The 22,218-nt window shown below is 33.0% G+C and overlaps 1 protein-coding gene across 1 annotated transcript in view; it reads right to left on the reverse strand.

Annotated features, from left to right (window-relative positions):
* LOC148174443 (adhesion G protein-coupled receptor E2-like) overlaps nt 1-22,218 on the reverse strand; it is a 52,872-nt gene that overhangs the window by 16,322 nt on the left and 14,332 nt on the right. Inside the window, exon 3 of the mRNA XM_088037365.1 lies at nt 3,154-3,259. Coding sequence (XP_087893491.1) covers nt 3,154-3,259 — 106 coding nt within the window. The remainder of the gene's footprint in view (nt 1-3,153; nt 3,260-22,218) is intronic.

The following is a 22,218-nucleotide window of genomic DNA, read 5'->3' on the forward strand; positions in this document are numbered from 1 at the left end:
TGTTTTCAAACACATTTCTAAAATCCGTCCCTGTTGTTAAAAAATTTGGAATTTGGAACAAACAGTTAGCAGGTTTAAAATAGTAATTTCTCCAAATATTATTGCCTTCACATCAAAACTACCAAAAATACACCTCCGACTGGATGAAGGTTAAAAATAAAAATTTCTAAAATCCGTCACTGTTGTTTAAAAAATTTGGAATTTGGTACAGACAATAAACAATGCAAAGATAGTAATTTCTCCAAATTTCATTGCCTTGGCAAGAAAACTACGAAGATTACAGAATCAGAATGTAAAATATTGGAAATTTTTGGCTCGGTTTTAAAAGGAAAATTTCTAAAATCCGTCTCTGTTATTAAAAAAATTTGGAACAATACAATTTTCTTTTAAAATTTTCACGATTTCAAAAAAAAAACATTAAACATGTTAGTGAGAAAACTCCAACATTCCTCGCTTCCTATCATTCTTTCCCAACTCAATCAAACCGCGGAAGTTTAGATAGGACCTTTCGGACCCAATGAACTATCTTAAGCAGTGAAATGTCACAAAGACTTCAATTGCGGTATTCAACGGACGATCTAATTTGAATTGTCAAGAATTAAGTCCTTTGATGCGTCACCAAGCAAGTCGAAAGTGAAGCATCCACAAAGACGACATTGAGTGGACTGAATGCATGAGGGTGAAACTTGATTATAGCAGAAACTGAGATACCATAACCTAATCAAATGGTGTTGTTGCACTAAAGGTGCTCCGGTTAATCGATAAAGGATGTCATTGATTCGGACAGAATATGACTGGAATTCGGAATATTGGGTTGGCTAGAGGTAACTGGACGTTTTAGGAATGGTCGAACGGGCTTTGTGTCAAGACTAGAATTCTGATGGCTGATTATTGGAGGACCAACTTTACCGAAATTTACAATGTTATTTTTTTATTAATCAAAATTCGCACATCCTTTTCGAGCGGATTACAGAAAATCGCCTCTATTTCTTCGTCTCCACGACTCCATTAAAACGCTTTATCTACCATCGTTGATGCTTTTGTTGTGTCTCACACCGTAATTCTCGTCACGTAGCAAATACTCAAATTTATAGAGCAACTACTTTCTTTTTATCTCCCATTCTTTGATCCTTCAAGAATATTAGACTTGAAAAATCTGACATTCCTTTTCACTTTTATTTTTCCAATTGTAGCCTGTCAATCTTTCAAAACCTAATTCACGTCTGTCATTCAACGAAAACAAAGCTCTGTTCTCCGCACGTTATTGAAAAATTGGAGGATTAGAATGAACGTAGAAAATTTAATATTGTGATATTAGAGAGTGCAAAATTACGTTCTCGTCCGAGGAAAATCGAAGAATGTGGGAGGAGATTTAAGAACTAATTGCGTCATCTTTTAAAACAGTTTTTGCCGCATTTGTGTGGAGATAGCAATTTTCACATTGCCCTTTAAACTTTGAAAGAGAGGTGAATGAGAATTGAAGGTAAAGGGAATTTTGCAATTCGGAAAGCGAGATTGAAGTCTAGTTCGCATCTGTGTTTATTTGTGTGACAAGACAGTTTTATTGTTTGATTTTCGTGATTAGAATTGCGTCTCTCGTCGATTTTCAAATTACTTTAATGGAGTAACTTTTAACTTTTATTTAGAGTTTTGCTCCATCAGGTTCGGATTCAGAGATATTCTTAAAAAATGTTTTTTTAACATACAACTACAACAAACAACTACTGCACAAAAATTGTTTTTGAATTTATGTTTAATAAAATTTGTATCTTTTTTAGTTCACAAGTTATGACAATAAAATTTGTCAATGTTACTATTTCTAAAACGTTCACGTGTCAAAATACAAAAATTTAGAACAAGAAATAGAGATTTCAGAAAATTTCGCTTTAGGACGAACCTAAAACTTTAAACTTTTTTTTATTAAATTTCGTGTTTTTGTTAGTTTTTAAGATATGACAATGAAATTTGGCGAGGTTACTGTTTATTAAGTGTGCCAAAGTACAGAATTTTAGAACCAAAAATAGAGATTTTAGCAATTTTAGTTTTAGGGCAAACCAAAAATGTTTATCTTTCTATCAATAAAATTCGTATCTTTGTTAGTTTTTCAGATGCTTCAATGAAATTTTGGTAAGATACCATTTCTAGAGTGTTCATTAACTGTGCCAAAGTACAAAATTTTTGAACAAGAAATAGAAATTTTAGAAATTTTGATTTAAGGACGAACCAAACATTTTCAACTTTTTTTCATTAAAATTCGCACCTTTGTTAGTTTTTGAGATACTTCAATGAAATTTTGGAAAATCGCTATTTCCGGAGTGTTCATTAACTGTGCCAAAGTGCAAAATTTTAGGACAACACATAGAGATTTAAAAAAATTTAATTTTGAAACGAACCAAATATTTTTAACATTTTTTTATTAAAATTCGTATCTTTGTTAGTTTTTGAGATATTACAATGAAACGAAAAGTTCTTAGTTTGCTTATAGGGCAACAAACTTAAATGATGAAAATCTTTGCAAATTAATGAGTATAATAATAAGTCCAGATCTGATGGAGCAAAACGAATTTTGGATTTCTACTGCTTCAGCAAAAAATAGTCAATTTTCTATATTCTTATGCTTAATTTTCGGATTATTTGTCAACTTTTTGTAGATTCTAGAAACTAAAACTAATATTGACATTTTGACAGATTCATCCCTTTCCAACCTCAAAACCATAACTCTCTAAATCCTCAGACGCAACTTAGTCAATCCTTCAGTGATAATTTATTGTAATGGTATACTCTAGACTAAAATTACAGCGTCGCGACGCAAGTTCAGAGCAAATATTCACTAAATTCCTGTGTAAGTTTTGGAGAGAATGGTTTTCTGTTAGTTTAAACAATACTCTTGACAATGTTGGTTAATACGACGCGACTCCAATTTGTTGTGTTGGCAGCACTGCATATGAGCCCTGCAGGTGTAATAATGGAGGCATGTGCCCATAACAAATATTGACGGTTCAATATCAACATCAAACCAGATCAAAGCATTTTGGTTTATGGGTGGATATTTGATATTTGATTCACGAAAATCCAAGAAGTTTGCAATAAAACCTTGAGAGCTTCTTTTAATTATTCCTTTCGGCATTGAACAAACAGCTTTCCAGCACTTACCGGCACTCCTCCAACACCAACAACGTAAAGAAGTTGCGTCATGAAAAGTGCTGCCAGCAAATTCATCAGTGTCGTCCCCGACAGATTGCGTAGGTCCGAAAATAAACTGGAACAAACAAGCTGTTAGTGGAGTTGGAAACAGAATGGATTAGGAAGAAATCTTTCACTTTGAAAGATTGAGCCTCGATTCGATTTCGAAGCTTTTCTATTAATGCAACCACAACGACCGACGCTGTACTTTCTAAATTTCGCTCAATTAAACCCGACACGACTCTGGAACGATAAGGGTAATGGACTTCAACACCGCAATAATCTACTTGGAAGAAGATGATTTTTAGTTCGGGCTTTTAGAAGCTGATAAGGTCATAAAAGGCGATTAAGTTGTTTATTTCGACGTGGAATGAGAGTGGAAGTTTAGAAAATAATGCAACAAATATTGAAATAAAACAATAATTAAGTTTATCTGAGCAAAGATTCATTACAAATTACTATAAAAACACCCATTGAAAATTCATTCATATTTATTTCGGTCGATATTTCCTTTATTTGTTAAGGAAATTTGAGCTATATGGGCTCATTTTACACAGAATTTTATGCTGAATCCAAAAAATTCTTTTATTTTTTACGTCCGTCAACAAATAACTGAGTTAGAGCCGTTTGAAATTTCTGTTTGTCGCCAGAGGGCCAAAATTTTGCAGATTCGAAACCGAATTTTCTCGATATCTCCGGAATTAAGCCAAATATTAAAAAACCCTTTCCGAAAGCGTTTTTCTCGCATTTTTTTAGCTTTGAAATCAATCTTAGATAGTTCGAGTTCAAAATTTTCGTTTTTTTAATGTAGAATTAGCTGCCTTTTGGTTGCTTATTTATGGACATTGATAGTAGTTGACAGCATAGCAAAGCGAGATTTACCGATTTCCGAAGACCACCTAGTTTTTCCTAAATTTTGTTCGTCCTAATAGTAGCGTTTGCGTGTATTTAAACGTGTAAATGTACTTTAGATTCGACGTGAGTGGAATTTTAGCCGAAAAGGTTAAAAGTCGCTTTATTAAAGTGCGGCAGTGTGTTAAATTTATTCAAATAAGAACGTCAAAAGAATTTTAAATTAACCAAATTTAAGAAGGTGGCTGTCGGTTTTGAAAGTTTGGAACGCCAACATCAAAGAAAACGAAATGAACCGTAAAAAAACATTTAAAGTGAATTTTCGGGAAGTAAAAACTACTTTTGTTTTAAAATAACGTCCGCTTTAAACTTTCTAATCTAACCAGTCGGTTTAAATGTGAAATTATTTGTTTTGGATTTGTAGGTTCGCCCGCCTAAATAAATAACGCCGAATTACATGGCAGAGCAAGTTTGCAAACAGTTTATGAAACATTTAATTTAAACCCATTTCTGATTGAATAAACTAGCAATCTCAACTATCACAGAGCTGAGAATATATTTTCAACACCACACTACACACAAATGGAAATTAGTGGAGTCGAAAGCTCTCGTTCCAAACGTGATGTCTTTAAAAACGATAAAAGTTATGAGAAAATGTAATCTTCGACAATTCCGTTAAATTAGATCCCATCTTTCACACTTGCTTGATTTCTGCAAAGTTAATTTTCGGTGTTTAGAGCCGACGCCTACACATAAGAGAGATGATAACGGCTTTCAACAGGAGCTTTCGTGTCGAGATAAAGTTTAATGGGAGTACAAAGCGGCAGATTGAGCGCCTATATGAGACAAAGTTGTATTTTAAAGCATTTTTATGCAAAGTGGACGCGACTTTTTTTAAAAATCTAATTTAATTTCTTCTATCGCTTAAGAGATATCGACATTCTAGCAACCGCAAGTGGGCGAAGGCGGCATTTGCTGAAGAGACCTGAAACTCTAATTAGACACATATGATATTTTTTTGTCAACGTTATTTTTAATTTTAGAATTTCTAATAGACAGCGCCACCTTTAAAATTTACGCAACGAAGTTGTGGGTGCTTAAGTATAACAAATAAATATTTAGATATTGATTTTTCCTGAAACCACAAATCAAATTTCCAAGTTTGCCCAACGTGAAATATTATCACGTTTATATTTTATGTGACGATGTTCTTAAAGCGTTTACGACCGCGGCAATAAATCCGGGATTTGAGGGTGCAGTATGAAAAAATTCAATTACCTTCGGTGCCACGTTCTAAAGTTTGAAACCATTAAATATCTGCCGAAGGTCCAAATTTGTTCCTCAAGTATTTCAAATCGTGCGGAAAATAGCGAGTCTTGAAAAAACAGTGTAATTCACTTCTATGAAATCTCTCGCATAAAGCAATAATTTGAAAAAGCACATAATGTACGATTATAAGTTAAAAATACGTTTTTAGATTTTGCGGAAGACAGAAATTTGATTTTGTCGAAGAAATTTTATGATTTAAACTAAATATATCAAAGTTCTGAGATCCATATCTCGCATATTTTTATTATATCTCATTTTACGCAGAATTTTGCGCAGATTCCAAATCTGGGATTGTAATTCAGATTCGACAACAAATAACTGAGTGATGGCCGATCAAAATTTTGGATAATTGTTTTTTATTTGTTTGAAACAATTCGTGCTTAATATCTCGGAAACTATTAGAAATATTTGGAAACAGTTTACGCCATCGTTTTTGTCGCGATTTTTTATATAAAAAATTGTTTTTAAATTTTCCAAAAATCAAAAGTTTTTCGCAAAAATTTATGACTAAAACTATGCCAAACTTCTGGTTTCGATATCTCGCTTATTTTTTTGAGTAATCTTGCATTATTTACCTTATTTTACGCAGAATTTTTTGCAGATTCCAAATCAAGGCTCAAAATTTAAATCCAACCACAAGTAATTAAGTTATGGTCGATTAAAATTACCTCTGATGCGACGTTTTAAAGTTTGAAACCATTAATATCTGCCAACCGTCCAAATTTGTTCAAGTATTTCAAATCGTGCGGAAAATAACGAGTCTTGAAAAAATTTAGGTCACGCCACTTTTAACAGTGTAATTTGATAAACACTTCTTTGAAATGTCTCGATTAGACCAATAATGCGAAAAAGCACATTACGTATTGATGCGAACGTGCTAAAGCGTTTCAGAATTCAGAGAGCACCATTAGAAGATTTCAGCGTGATGTGAATGGCGCCTCTCATTGTTGGCGAAATTTGGGAACATGGAATTGCTGAGGGCGGTTTTTGCGGCTCGTTGGGTTTATAGATAAAACATGTTTTTGAGCGGCTAAGTGGCTAATGAAAAATTACGGTGGTCGAGCTTTTGCGAAATTCAATGTGGACGTGTCTATAAATTTTTTCAATTTTTATTACATATTCGCCCTAACTCTATATCCGCTTCAATATCATCATCGATAATGAACGGTAATTCCCCCATCAATTCATTTAATTTCATTATCCTCGCAAATTGCAGATTAATCTCTCCATCCGGAGGCAACATCGTACCACTACTTGTTCATTACCAAGATGTGTCGTTTTGGTAATTTACGATGTCGTTTGCTTGTCAAGACAATCAATTTTCTCCGGGATAACATTTTAAGTAGCTCTCTCATCCGAAATTAAATTTGCACACAATTTTACCTGACGGATGTATCTTCTTAATTTAGGTGAAACGAGCTGAAATGAAAAATTGAATAATTTCGTCGGAACAGGACGTTACAACTCTTGACGATTTTATTCAATTTGGCAGGAATGATCTTTAAAACTCCACGCTAGAAGCAGAGTTTTGCATTTACATTAAAAATTAATGCGGCAATATCCTCGGGCCTAACGAGCCATGAGCTCAAATTAAAAAGAATATTAGTTTGTCGTAAGGTGTATCAGGACATAGATTAAAAATAACGGACCGTAAAAAAGCATTACGGGCCTGAGACAGCGTGCGAAGTCCGCATCTGGTTTAGTGGATAATTAATTTTGAAAGTTGGGCGACATTATTGGAAGTTTCTCGCTTATCCTATTAGGGACTTTTTGAAGAATTGTTTCTGTTGAATATTGATCAGTGGAAAATAAGAAGACAATCGCTCGGAATTTTGGTAATTAATTTGTGCATAATTGTAGTTTTAGTTATTAGTTTATTAGTCGTAAAGTTTGTCTATTATCATAATAAACTTAGCTACTAAATTTCTATCTTAATTTTAATCACATTAAAGCATATTTGTGATGTAGTTATCTCTTTATCCAACTTTCTATCAGAATTTCTAGTGGCTGGGAACTTCATAAATTTTGTCTCTTACGCCAGAAAGTCCTACGCAGCTTATCTTTGGATTTATGAATTCACTACTGATGTTAATTAGTACCTACTGAAATGATATTCTTTTTTTTAGTTTTATTCGTCATTTTTCCTGCAGAGAATATACCAATTTACAAAGAAGCAATTTTAGAAATCAGCAGGATTTAAAAGGCATAATTTAGATACCTGTAATGGTTACATGTCAACTTTGACTAACCAAACTTTTGAACCAACAGGGACGGATTTTGGAAATTTTCATTTTAAAGACGAGCCAAAAATGTTCAATATTTTCCATTCGGACCTGTAATCATGGTAGTTTTAACATTAGTCTAATGCAATTTGCGGAGAATATTATTTTTGACTTGTTGAATGTCTGTTCCAAATTCCAATTTTTTTGAGCAACAAGAACAGGTTTAAGGAATTTTCATTTTTAGAAAGAGCAAAAAACCTTGAATATTTTCATTCGGAGCTATATTTTTGGCCGTTTTGATGTTAGGGCAACGAAATTTGGAGAAATAACTATTTTTAACCTGCTAACTGTTTGTTCTAAATTTCAAATTTTTTAACAAGAGGAACGGATTTTAGAAATTTTTATTTTGAAAACGAGCCAAAATTTTTTAATATTTTCCATTCGGATCTGTAATGTTTAAAGTTTTGATACTAGGGCAATGAAATTTATATAGATTATTGTTTTAGCATTGCTTATAATGCTTTTGCATTGTCTGTACCAAATTTCAATATTTTTAATAACAGAAACGAATTTTAGAAGTTTTTATTTTGAAAACGAACAAAAAATTCCAATATTTTTTGTTCGCATCTGTATGTTCGTTGTTTTAATACTAGGGCAATAAAATTTAGATAGATTACTATTTTTGCATTACTTATTCTCTGTACCAAATTACAATTTTTTTGAACAACAGAGATGGATTTTCAAGGCAAGTTAAAAATATTCAATATTTTTTATTCGGACCTGTAATTTTGGTAGTTTTATCGCTAGAACATTGAAATTTTAAGAAATTACTATTTTTGATCTGTTGATATTCTATTCCAAATTCCAAATTTTTTGGGTAATAGAGACGGGTTATAGAAATTTTCATTTTGAAGACGAACTACAAATTTCGAATATTTTATACTTGGACTTGTAATTGTGGTAGTTTTGACGCTAGGTCAATGAAATTTGGAGGACTTTATTACTACTTTTGAGATGTTGACTGTTTATTTAAAATTTTAATTTTTTTTGAGCAACATAGACGGATTTTAGAAATTTTCATTTTCAAAGCAGGCTAAAATATTCAATATTTTTATTTAGAACATTGAAATTTGGACAGATTATTTTTTTTGATATGTTGACTGTCTGTTCCAAATCCCAAATTTTTTGAGCAACGGCTTTTTGAGACGGCTTTTAGAAATCTCATTGAAAATAACAAAAGCGAGTTTACATTTCTATAATTTTTCCTACACTTTAGTGACAAATTGACAAATGTGACAGTTCTTCTTTGATATCCCGCAGGATTGCACGAGTTTTAAAAAATAGCCCCGTGTAACTCGTTCTGCTCACCGACCAATCACAGAGTCGCATTTTGGTCTTGGCGCCTACAAAAAATCTCTGCAGGAAAAATGAAGTTTAGATGGTTTATCGGCCAAAAAGCAGCAAATCTCGCACTGGGTAAAGATTTTCCGTCTCTCCAGCAAAAGCTATTTCTATTTCGATTTCACGATTTTAATACCCAACTTAGTTGAACGCAAACTCGATTACGCCGAAAACAAAACATCCACTCTATAAATTACACTCTCAAAAGAAAAAAAAGTGTTTACTCCATAAACAATTCCGTTAATGCAAACATATTCAGAATCAATTATGAAAGTGTTTGAACAACGACACCGTTGTAACATACTATCAACAAAAAAATTCAAGAATTAGAGCTTTCATTTCCTTTGATCCCAGCACGCAAAAATTTGTGTAACTCGGCATCTTTTTTTGCTGCCCGAGTAATTAAATGTGAAAAGTTTGCAGCTTAGTTTGGCCAGTTTAGCTTTGGGTTTTCCCAGATGGAAATGCACTTAAATAATGCAAATTAGATGTAAGTGTATTCTGGTTATATTGACATGTTTAAATGTGGCCTGGATGCATTACAATGAGATATTCCCAGAGCTAGGCAGACATTGAAGCCAAAATTGGCAAACTACGTGCGAAGCCGTAAAGTGAGATTTTAGTCAAACATTAGAAGTCGCGTTAGGCACATGAACGAAATTTCGCTGGGAACGGCTTTATTTCATTTGAAAGTCGATTTTTTATCAGACCGGTACAATTTCTTTTAATATCTGCACTTCTTTCATTATAGCCATGGAAGCCATCACTTTGATCCTGATACTTGAGATAATTCAATAAAATGGCGAGATGAAAGCTAAAGAAAGCTGTCGCTTCGTGTCAACTTTTATGAAAATATAACTTTCGGGCAATCTGGTGCACTATTTTGCCCGACGAACAAGTGTAAGTGATTTATGGTAAAATGTAAAAGATTAATGGGGAAATCAATTTTGGCGGCGCAATGTTTTTATAGTCGGACGGCATTCCGAAAACTCGCTAAAACAGAACAATTTATTATTTAAATTGTACGAAAATAAATCCATTCGTTTTTTAGTCGAAGGTGATTAATTGAAAATGTCGATTTTATAAAAGCATTCACAACAAGAAAAACAAGTTTATACAGATTTTGAGATTTGGAGCCTGTCAGACAAATAATGCGTCCCAAATTCTAATTTTTTTTGATCAACAGGGACGGATTTTAAAAATTTTCTTTTTCAAGACGAAGCTACAAATTTTCAGTATTTTATGTTCGGACTTGACATTCTGGTAGTTTTGACCCAAAATCAATGAAATTTGAAGAGATCACTACTTTTGAGATTTTGACTGTTTATTTCGATTTTCAATTTATTTGAGCAATAGAAACAGATTTTTGAAATTTTCGTTTTTAAAGCAAGCTAAATATGTTCAATATTTTCCATTCGGACCTATAATTTTGGAAGTTTCAACGTTAAAACATTAATATTTGCAGAAATTATTTTTTTAATTTTTTGACTGGCTCACTCAAATACCAAACTTTTGGAGAAACAAGGACGGATTTTGGAAATTTTTATTTTCAAGACTAGCTAAAAATATCCAATACTTTTTATTCGAACCTGTAATCATAGTAGTTTTAACGCTAGAGCAATGCAATTTGTGGAGATTACTATTTTTGATTTGTTGACTGTCTATTTAAAATTTCAAAATTTTTGGGCAACAGGAACGGATTTGAAAAATTTTTGTTTTCAAGACGACCTACAAATTTCCAGTATTTTACATTCAGACTTGTAATTGTGGTAGTTTCGTCTTTAGATCAAGGAATTTTGGAGAGATTATTACTTTTTAATTGTTGACTGTTCATTCCAAATTTAAATTTTTTTAAAGAACAGGGACGGATTTTAGAAATTTTCATTTTCAAAGCAAGCTAAAAATATTCAATATTTTCCATTCTGAGCTGTAATTTTGGTGGTTGTGACGATAGAACAGTTTTACATAAAAAGATCTGAATTATAATTTTTTTTTGTATATCCTAAAGAACACTACACAATCTTCAAGAATCTCTGGAAACATTCTAAAAAATTCTACGAAATTTTTGAATCTGTTTAAAATTTCACAAATCTCGCTTTAGATTTTAAACTCTATAAATGACGCAGTTCCGTTCTGTTTCTAGTGATAGAATTAATTTAAGATTTAATAAAACCCGCAGATAATTTTGCTGACTTCTTGGTAAAATAGTCTTCCTGTGAATTCCGCTAGTGCTTGTCTAAAAACGTCTGTTTATGACTTCATAAAGAACTTAACAGACTCCAATTCTCGTCTAAAACTTGCTACTTCCCTCCAAGTTGACACAATTTAGAAAAGTTCGCGTAAATGAATCCTGTGGCTCAACAACCCAAAAGTTATTTTAACCCAAACTTCTAAATTGATTCCAGAACAATATAATTTGATTTGAGGGTATTTTCACTTTGTAATTGAAAATGTAACAAAAAACACTCGCAATTATAATGAGTGTTTGCATTTTTCTTGAAGAACTTTGAAACATAAACCGTCTGATGTTTCAAAGTTGGAGTTTTCAGGCTGTAATCACATTCCTTTTGAAACTCGATTGAACACACGGCTTTGTCCACGAATACAAAAACAACAAACACTCGGCCAAAACAAACAGCTTCAGTTTCATTTAACACAATTTGGGTTGTCTTCAATAATTAATTTTGTTAGAACGGGGACAACAAAGGTGGTATAAATTTAGACGTGAAAAAATCAATATCCGCTTTTGAACTATGACTTTGTTTCAGTTTTGTTACTTCATTGGTGAAATTTCCTCGCTAACATTTCATTTCGCGCTCCATAAAAGTTGCGAAACTCCCCAAAAATCCCCGAAGTAAAGCCAGCCGGCATATTTCCTCCATAAGAACTGTCCGGAAATAACACCATTTTCCGTTGCCTCTCCATTACAGGAACGCTCTACACGTGTGAATGGCATGCAAAACTCTTTCTTGTCCCAACTTTATTTGAATTCCACTAAACCCAAGTCCTAGTTTTTATGGGTCTGAAATCCTTATCGTGGCCGCAGTGTGACCCCTCTTCATATTCATGGTCGCATCTTCACTCTTTTTATTGAGAGGAGAAAAAAGGAATCCTCCAATTTAGACACTTTTCCTTATTTCTCCACTTTTCGCACGGTTTAATTTCAACCTTCTCGAAGACAATAAAGCGGAAGGGTCAACAGAGTATCACGGAAGTTGTGACCTGGAGCTGATTAATTCGTTTGATATAGCGATTTGTTCGAAAGGTGGAAATAAAGAGGAATCGATGCTGGTCGGGGGCGTGGGTTTGGGTTGACACAGCGAAAAGCCAGGAATGTAAAGATTTCGTACATAATTCCCACTCTGCAAATTTCTACTCACAGAATTTTATTGTTACGATCCTGTAAAAATTTAGCAGGGGAATTGGAGCCTAACCGAATTTTCCCTTCACATCTGCTAATTATTGTCCCTGTTTAGTTCGTTATCATTTGTAAAACATGGCAGAGGGCGTTAATTGCACGGCCTCCGGAGAAGACGAAAGTCACTCCGGAATAACTCCGGTTACAAGGCTATAAACGGGACGGACGATCAAAATTACATGTTGACTGCTTTTCTTTAATTAAGGACTATTGAGAGCTTTTATTTTTATTCTACTATTTTGCGAGTTTAATTAATAGATAATAATTTCTAATTAAATAGAACTAATTGTAGCTTATTAATTAGGTGTAAAGGCTGCTGTATATATGACTTTTATTTTAAATTTTTGAAGCCAGCAGGATTTGAAAGGATTTTATTTTTTTTTCATTTTTAGGAGTAAAAATAGCAAAAACGATTTTGCAGGATTTTAAAAAATCAGTGTTGTGTCAAACGATTAATTTGTCTTTTTCATTCTTTTATTAATTTGTGGGCTAGATGTTTTTATTCACATTAAATGAATAGAGAGTTAGAGAAATCAGAAATCAGAAAATTCTAAAGATTTAATTTATCGACATGGTAATAGAAAGCCTAATATAAAGAAGTCACGAAATTTATTAGAACAGAAAATCTACCAAATCTAAACTTTGTTTTTCCTGTAGATAATTTTTGTGGGCACCAATTTAAAATTTTCATTTTGAAGACAAAACAAAAATTTGCTAAATCCCCCACTAAAATTCGTAATTTTGGTAATTTAGGTGCTATAGCTTCGAAATTTGGAAAAAGTATTAGTTTTGAGTCCTGTATTAATTCCACCAAATTGCAAAATTTTAGAGCGAGAAACACAAATTTTAGAAATTCTCATTTTAGAGACGAAACACTTTGCCAGAGTTTCCACTAAAATTCGTAATTTTGGTAAGTTTAGTCCTACAGCTACAAAATTTAAAGAAAGTACTACTTTTAAGTTGTGTATTAACTCCACTAAATAGCAAAAGTGTAGAGCAAAAGACACAAATTTTAGAAATTTTCATTTTTAAGACGAAACAAAAATTTACGAGCTCCTCCACCAAAATTTGTAATTTGTAATTGTAAACATAATAACATACGGCAAACTTCCCTTGATTTCCGGGTGTTCTCGGCTAAATTTCTCGGATTTTCTTGTGATTTCGTCTAAATTTCCCTGATTTCTTAGTGATTTTGTCTGAATTTCTCTAATTTCCCCATAATGTCCTCTGATTTCCTACTGAATGTCCCCTGATGTTCAAATATTTTTCCTTGATTTTTAGGGACTATTTAGAGCTTTAGTTTGTATTCTATTATTTGGTGAGTTTAATTAAATACATAGTAATTTAATTAAATAGAACTAGTAGTAGTTCATTAATTAGGTATAATGTGTGTAGAATTACCTTTGAATTTCAAAACTCGGATGATTAGCGTGCATTGTTTGAGCTCGAAAATTGAAAATATTTCCAAGTCTTTCGAGCAAATATAGACATATCTGAATTCTCCATTACTTCTGTTTTATTTCCGCACATTTTGCGAGTTTAATCAAAAAGATAATTAGTTATATGACGGGATCACAGAGTTCTTGATTATACGTTAACGTTTTATAAATGTGCTGGTGACAGAGAGACGACAAAACATTGTAACGTTTTATCAACATGCAAAAAACATTAAAAACGCACACACGTGAAATTATAACGGCGGAAAGTGCTGAAAGCTCACTCTGATGGATCAATATCAGTATTATTATTTAAACGGGACTCATCGTCATCAGTGCACATTAAAACCGCATCAGAATGTGGAAACTAGGCCGTAAATTGCGGCTTCGTGCTAAAATGCGTAATTCTGGACGGAGCGAGGCCGAATATATTAATTTTAAATGGAGGGGGATATTTAAATAAAATTTAGAAATTTGTTGGGGCGAATTATTGAAGGGAATAATTTGTGTTTTTAAGCCTTTAATTATATTCAGCACGTACGGGTATAGACATATGAATTCGTTTAATCTGATTATACATTAATATAATGGATCTAGGAAATAAAAATGTTGAAAACTCTGTTTGTATGTACAAGAGTTGGAGAGTTGAAGGTTAATAATCACAACGCATTTTGAAAAAAAAAAAATGTATCGGAAAAGTGGAAAGTGGAATGGCTTTCTGATTCCGAAACTAAAGTTTTTGGAAAAATTTAGCTAAGAATTCGCTCTTGGATTTTCAAAAATTTGACTTGGTTGAGACATTTTTATGACTAAAACTATGTCAAACTTGTGAGATCAATATCTCGCTAATTTTTTGGAGTAAACAGGCGTTATCTATTTACATTATTTTCCGCAGATTCCATATCTGAGATTGAAATTCAGATCCAACAACAAATAACTGAGTTATAGCCGATCAAAATTTCGATTAGTTAATTTTCATTTTTTCCAATTTTTCCTAATTTTTAAAGTTAAATATCTCGGAAACGAATAGAGATATGGAGATGCGGTTTACGCCATTGTTTTCCTCGGCTTATTTTACGTTAGAAATAGTACTAAAAAGCCTAAAATTCGATAGTCGATTTTTTGCAAAAAAAAATCCGACTCAAACGATAAAAAATTTTCAATTTTTTGTTTTTTGCTCATAACTCGTTAACTATTTCGATTTGGCCAGTAGATAGATCTTGAGCTCCTCTTTCGATTGATGGGTAACTCAAAGGTATTAAACGTTGCTTTTTCCTTAAAAACAGTGATTAAAAAACACCCCAAAAAGACAGTTTTTGATGAATGTCCCGTTTATTTCTTAAGCAAACAAATTTAGGCTCATTTTACGCATATTGTCACCCCGAATCTAAAGCCCAAAGAATTTTTAATTTTTGTCAACAAATAACTGAATAATAGTCGTTTAAATTTTTGGGTTGTCGCCAGACGGCCAAATTTTTGAAGGTTTGAAACAATCTGTGCTCAATATCTCGGAAACTATTGGAAATATTGGGAAACCGTTTGCGCCATCGTTTTTCTCGCAATTTTTAGATGAAAACAGTTCTTAGATTTTGCAAAAGTCGAAAGTTGCAGTTTTTCGCGAAAATTCATTACTAAAACTATGCTAAAGTTCTGATATCAATATTTCGCTTATTTTTTGAAGTAAACTTGCTTTATTTCATTCATTTTACGCATAATTTTGTGCAAATTCCAAAGCCGGGCTCGGAATTTCCCTACGACAACAAATAACTAAGTTATAGTCGTTTAAAGTTGTGGATAGTAAATTTTCAACTCAAATTTTTTCTCGCGCTTTTTTCCTTCAGAAACTCTTATAGGAGTAATACATATCAATTTTAAAAAAATTGGCCAGAACGTTAAAATACCTCTTGAATTGCTGTATTTCTGTAATAATATTTATCACTTTGATTTTGCCAAATGGATTTAATGTGATCATATCTGTTATCCTTACGATGTAGTTTCTTTTCATGTGCGCGTTCTTTTATTGCTTCATTAAATTCATACAGAAATCCAACAGCCCTACATAAAATACGCAATTTTCCTTCCTCTCTCCACGCCGTCCTCGCCCATAAATGCCATTAATTTTTTTCATAAACTTTTCGACACACGTACGATTGATGCTATCGTAAATAATAAAGAAGGAGCGTTCGGGACATTGACTGATTGACAGTTGTGTAAACGTTGAAGCTCCGATGTGAGGATATTCCAGCTTACGTTATATACCAAGCCATTGAAATTCACTTTTTGTTGAAAATAAATTTCCCTCCGCTGCTGAAAAAGCAGCACAATTGCAGTTTTAGTCATTCATGGAAAACATGTTCACCATTTCGAATGCATAGAAAAGTTTTAGTTGCAGTATTATGTAACATTAGGGCTAGGAAAAGTCGTGAAAACAGATTCAATTCAGGTGCAATTAGAAGTTGTAGTTTAATGGAAACTGCATTGTTGCAGCTGCTCCCACTTATGTTGGTTTGTTTACAACTCGAAAGTTGCAGCTTTAGGTAACGATTTTAGATTGGTCTTATTGATTTAACTATTAAGAGAGAACGAGAAGCCAACATTATTGTCTTAATGCTGCTATTATTCGTGTTTAGTTTGGATATAAATCTGATTCGTTTTATTGGCAGTTTCGTCAAATTTCTGATCTAATATTCAACCATAAAAGATTATGTTCTCAAACATAGCAGCCAGGGCAATATTACGGAAAGAATGGCGGCGGTACTGAGAGACCGGAGACAGATTAACAAAGTCATCTTTGTAAACTAAATATTCTAGGTTGCGACTCGCTGGGAACTGAAAGGAATAAAAAGTGAGGAGCGCTGCAGAGGGATATTTAGAAGCAGGTTTCAACTGCGCGTAAAATTCTGTTTTATACTTACATACATATTTAAGAACGCAGTTGGAAATGTCAAATGCTGAAAGCAGTAAATACTTCATTTCACGGTGATCACGTTTCTGAATGAAAGAGATTCAATTACCTGTAAATAATGTATAAAAATTGACAAACTTTTATGTTGAAAATACGTTAACTTTAATAAAGAAAGTTTGCTGTATAATTAGCGTATGAAACGCATTTAAAGAGATTTGACACGACGTTATGCAAAGTCTAAACAAATTTTTAATACCTGTAAAAGTAAGCTTTTAGCATAATTACAACTCTTCTCAGTCGCAGGCAAATACGCGTCGACTTTGAAGCTCTCTAAAATATGAACAAACCATATAAATATTAAAAGTAAATATCAACAAAAGCTCCTTACACGATGCTTTTAACTAAAGCAAGCAAACACCGTCACGTAAGCTCATAAAACTACATATTTGACCCGAATTTCGTCGCGTACACAACGCAAAGAGGATTTTAAAGTGATGTATGATAGCACTGATAATATTATCTCACTTTCAATAAAAATTTCAAACGGATTTCGTACATAAATTCGATACAAATCTAGGTAGACAGAGCTCGGAAACTTATCTTTACATGGGGGAAGTACTTTTTGTTCCTGTTGGAATTCACCCTTCAGTTGTGACCTACATAGATAAGTATCGTATTCGGGTTTAAAGCGTACTAATTGACAAATCCAGGATTTGGAACAGGATGACACCTTATCCTTAAGGATGATCAAGTCGGAATCTAGTGAAAGGGATGAACAAAAACACAAGATAAATGTGACAGAGGCGATGATTATCTGGGAGAAAAAACTTGGCCCTTTCGAAATTATTATGTTTGGGGAGGCTAAAATTGGACACCGTACTTCCCTGCAAATTCTACATTTTCAAATTTTTTGGACGTTTCTTCTCAATGAAACTTTCAAACATCAAAAAAAATTCTCGCGATTTTTTACAAAAGAAATAGTTTTTTGATTTTCTAATAGTCGAAAGTTGCAGTTTTTTGCGAAAATTTATGACTAAAACTATGCTAAACTTCTAATATCGATATCTCGCTTATTTTTTGTAGTAAACTTGAGTTATTATAAATATATAAGTGTAAAGCAGAATTTTGCGCAGATCCCAAATCTGGGATTGAAATTCAGATCCGGCAACAAATAACTGAGTTATGAATGATTAAAATTTCGGATAGTTGATTTTCATTTTTCCTAATTTTTCCTAATTTTTAAATTTAAATATCTTGGAAACTATTAGAGATATTAAGATGCGGTTTGCGCCATCGTTTTTCTTGGCTCATTTTACGTTCGAAAAAAATTTCGATTTTTCGCGAAAAAACAATTCGACTCAAACAATAAAAAATTTTCAATTTTTTGGCCATAACTCGTAAACTGTTTGTCCGATCGATCTCAATTTTGGCCAGTTGATAGATTTTAAGCTTTTCTTTCATTGCTATAAATACAATGGTATTAAACGTCGTTTTTACCTTGACGACAGTTATTGAAAATCACTACAAATATTGGACACCGTCTTTGCAATTTTAAATTTTTTGTTTCATCTCAATTAAACTTTCTAACATCAACAGAAACTTAAATTTGTAATTAAAAATGTGAGCGCCGATACCCCAAAATTACTCTTTACATTGATAGAAATTTGATTAAAGAAAAGCTCTCTGAAAAACGAGTTGTAAACCTCCACCGGAACATTTTTTTAAATTAAAAATGACAGAGTAAAGCTCCCAGTTTTTGCTCTAAAGAAAGTGTAGTTTGTATAGAAAAATATGCTTACTTTCCCAAGAAAATGTTTTCTTTCCATTCCGAAGACACGTCATGTAGATTTAGGGAAATGTATTTCTCGTGAGTGGATAAATAGAATACAAGAATCAAAGAAATGCAGATAATATAATGCCCATTGGTTCTTGTAACCCAATGGTCGTTAATAATTCCGCGCTTGCAAAATTTCCAATTAAAACAATTTTCCTGAACCGGTGAGATTATGAGCTTCCCGGAGTTATTAAAACTTTTTCTATCACGAGCAAAAGTTTTTGTCGTATTTCTATTATTGGTTCAATTTATCGGATCCGGGGATTCTCTCCGATTTCTCGTTTGTCATGTTTGGAGGAAAATATGGAAACACGGAACGAACGTGATTTCCGGGAAAGAAAAAATTAAATGTTAACCCTTTCCGGAGTGTAAATACAAAGGGTCGCTTGAAATTCGCTAAAAGTACACAAGAATAAGAAGTTTTATTTAATTTCGCTCTGCAAAAAATGGTTTTGTGCCAAGAGCCGCATTCGTTTGCCCTTTCTCCGGAATAATCGCCTTTCATTGAAAAGTTTGTCGTGAATAGTTAGGATGGAAACAAAGAGGGCCAAAGTGAAACCCATAGAAAAACCAGAAAATTCAATTTGGTTTTAATTAGTCGTCAAAGCGAGAGAAGAGCGAGAGAGATTGTTTTTGTATTTCCTGTAAGCGTCGACAGCTGGCGCGTTTGCCGATGACAGTAAAGAGTCCTCAACGTCTATCCGATCAAAGGATAATGCGTTGGTGCTTTTCGCTCGACAGCCGATCGTGTCAAAAAAAGGAATATCCGAAAACGGGCTGTTAATTTTCAATTAAAAGAAGTGGGAGGGGGTTGAAGGGTTGCTACAGAGTTTTTCCTATACAGGGTGTAATGGAATTTTACTACATCTCACCCTGTAAACATTTGAAATAGCGCAAAAAAGTTCAATCATTTCACGTTTCATATTGAGTGTTTATTTTATTCCTCACTCATATTTGGGTTTGTTTGTTCAATTTTATGTTTGTTAGTTTTTTTTAAAGCGAAAATGGAAAAAAGGATTTTTAAATTCAATTGGAAATTTATTTGAAGCAAACAGAAAAATAAATTGTAAATTACAAAAATGTTAAATTTGCAGTTCGTTTTTTTTGTTTTGATGGCTATCGGCTGCAAAGTTTTGTGGTCTGGCACCTGATGGAGAGTTAAAGAAAGTGCTGAGCGCAGGAGCCGCAGCCAAAAGTCGCTGACGAGCGCCACAGGCAGCCCGTTGCGGTTTAATCAATTTTTGAACTATGCGGGTTTTGAGTTATGCACCGAGCACCCATAATACGCAAAATATGCAGTTCAGGTATATAAAAACGGAATTAATAAAGAAGAATAAAGAAAAAAATTATGACTAAAACTATGTCAAATTTTTGCAGTCGATATCTCGCTTAATTTTAGGGAAAACTTGCTATATCAAAGCTCATTTAACGCAGACTTTTGGGCAGATTCTAAATCCAGACTCAAAATCGACGTACGACAACAAATAACTAAGTTATGCTTGTTCAAAGTTTTGGATACCTAATTAATTTTTATTTTTCAAATTTTTTATGCTAAATATCTCGAAAACTATTACAGATATAAATCAACGCTTTGCGCCATCGTTTTTCTCGCAATTTTTTAGTTCAGAATTTGTTCTTAGATTTTTTGAAAGTTAAAAATTCGATTTTTTTGGCAAAAATGCACGGGTAAAACTATGTCAAAGTTCTGAGGCCGATATCTCGCTTATTTTTTGGAGTAAGTTTGCGTTATTATACATCATTTTATGTAGAATTCTCCGCAGATTTCAAATCTGGAATCGAAATTCGGATCTATCAACAAATAACTGAGTTTCGAATCGTTGATTTTCATTTTTCCTAATTTTTCCTAATTTTTAAAGTTAAATATTTCGAAAACTATTAAAGATACTGACATGCGGTTTGCGCCATCGTTTTTCTCGGTTTATTCTACGTTATAAAAAGTTCTCAAAACCAGAAAATTCGATAGTCTATTTTTCGCAAAAAAAAATCCAACTTAAACGATGAAAATTTTTTATTTTTTTTATTTTTGGCCATAACTCGTAAACTATTTGTCTGATTGATCTCAAATTTGGCTTTCCAGTAGATAGATCTAGAGCTTTTTTTTTACTGATGTAAACACAAAAGTATTAAACGTTGTTTTCACCTTGAAAACAGTGATTGAAAATCACTCCAAAATTACCTCTTAAAAACAGTTTTTGGCCAATGCTTTGTTTATTCATCAAGTAAACTTAACTTTAGGCTCATTTTACGCAGAATGTCACGCTGAATTCAAAGCTAAAAAGAATTTTTAATTTTCGTTAAAAAATAACTGAGTTATGGCCGTTTGAATTGTTGTGAATTTTTAAAGGTTTCACAACAACAATTCGTGCTCAATATCTCGAAAACTATTACAGATATTGAGACGCGGTTTACGCCATCGTTTTTCTCGCAATTTTTTACATAAAAAGTAGTTATTAAATTTTCCAAAAGTCAAAAGTTACAGTTTTTCGCAAAAATTCATGACTAAAACTATGCCAAACTTTTGAAATCGATATCTCGCTTATTTTTATTGAGTAGATTTGCATTATTTAGGTCATTTTATGCAGAATTTTGCTCAGATTCCAAATCTCTGCTTGAAATTCACATCCGAGAACAACTAACTAAGTTTCCGACTCAATCGATGAATTTTTTTTAATTGATTGTATTTTGGCCGCCACTGTAAACTATTTGACTTACCGATCTGAGAATTGACCAGTTGATAGATTTGGAGCTGTTTTTTCGATTGATGTCTAATTAAAAAATTTTAAACGTCTACAAAATAAGTTTTGAATGATCCAAATCGGACAAAAACTGTAATTGCTTGGAGCATTTTTATCGAATCGACGGTATAATTTAATACTTCACAATCCTGGAAATCAAGCGCATCTAAAATTAGCGATACAAACTTTTCGGTTCATAAAATCATGTTTCGTTTGTTCCTCCACCAATTTTAAATAGGTTCCTTCTTCGCCACACATCCGAACTACAAACCTGAAACCAAATTATTTTCTCTTCAGATCCAATCTCCTCATTTAATTAGCAGATTCTCAAGTTTCACCCTACGTGTAACTTGATTGGCATAATGTTTTAAGTACATCTGAATGTTATGTTAGTATGAACTTCCTCCGATTCAATTAGCTTCGTCTGAATTCCTCACGCCAATGCACAACTCGTATTAAAATTCTAAGGTCGAGGGAAATGATAGTTATAAACTCTACACGTGTCTCATTTTTCCACTGGAACAAATTTCGGTGGAATCATATTTTCCCCTGACACGGATGGAGTTTCATAATTTTGTTTCAACATATAAAATGAAGGTAATTTTCTTGGTACTGGAAATTGAATTTCTTCCTAGTATATTATTACAGTGCGGGCGCCGCCGCCGCCAACATCAAAATATTGCAATAGTGGTGAATGTTTGGAGGAAATATAAAGGTACAAAACACATTAGATATTCTGATGGCATTCGATACTCTGTATGGGAGCAGATTTCTGCAATGCTCCACTTTTTAAAATGCATAAGTTGCTATTAGGGAGATTATTCGATCTTGTCAAGAAGGGAGCACTCTCTGGGAAAATTGGAATGAATATCAGATGTTAAG

This window comes from Gnatocerus cornutus, chromosome 5 (genome assembly GCF_029298725.1).
Source record: "Gnatocerus cornutus isolate USDA-ARS CGAHR chromosome 5, icGnaCorn1.1, whole genome shotgun sequence".
In the NCBI taxonomy this organism is placed as follows: domain Eukaryota; kingdom Metazoa; phylum Arthropoda; class Insecta; order Coleoptera; family Tenebrionidae; genus Gnatocerus; species Gnatocerus cornutus.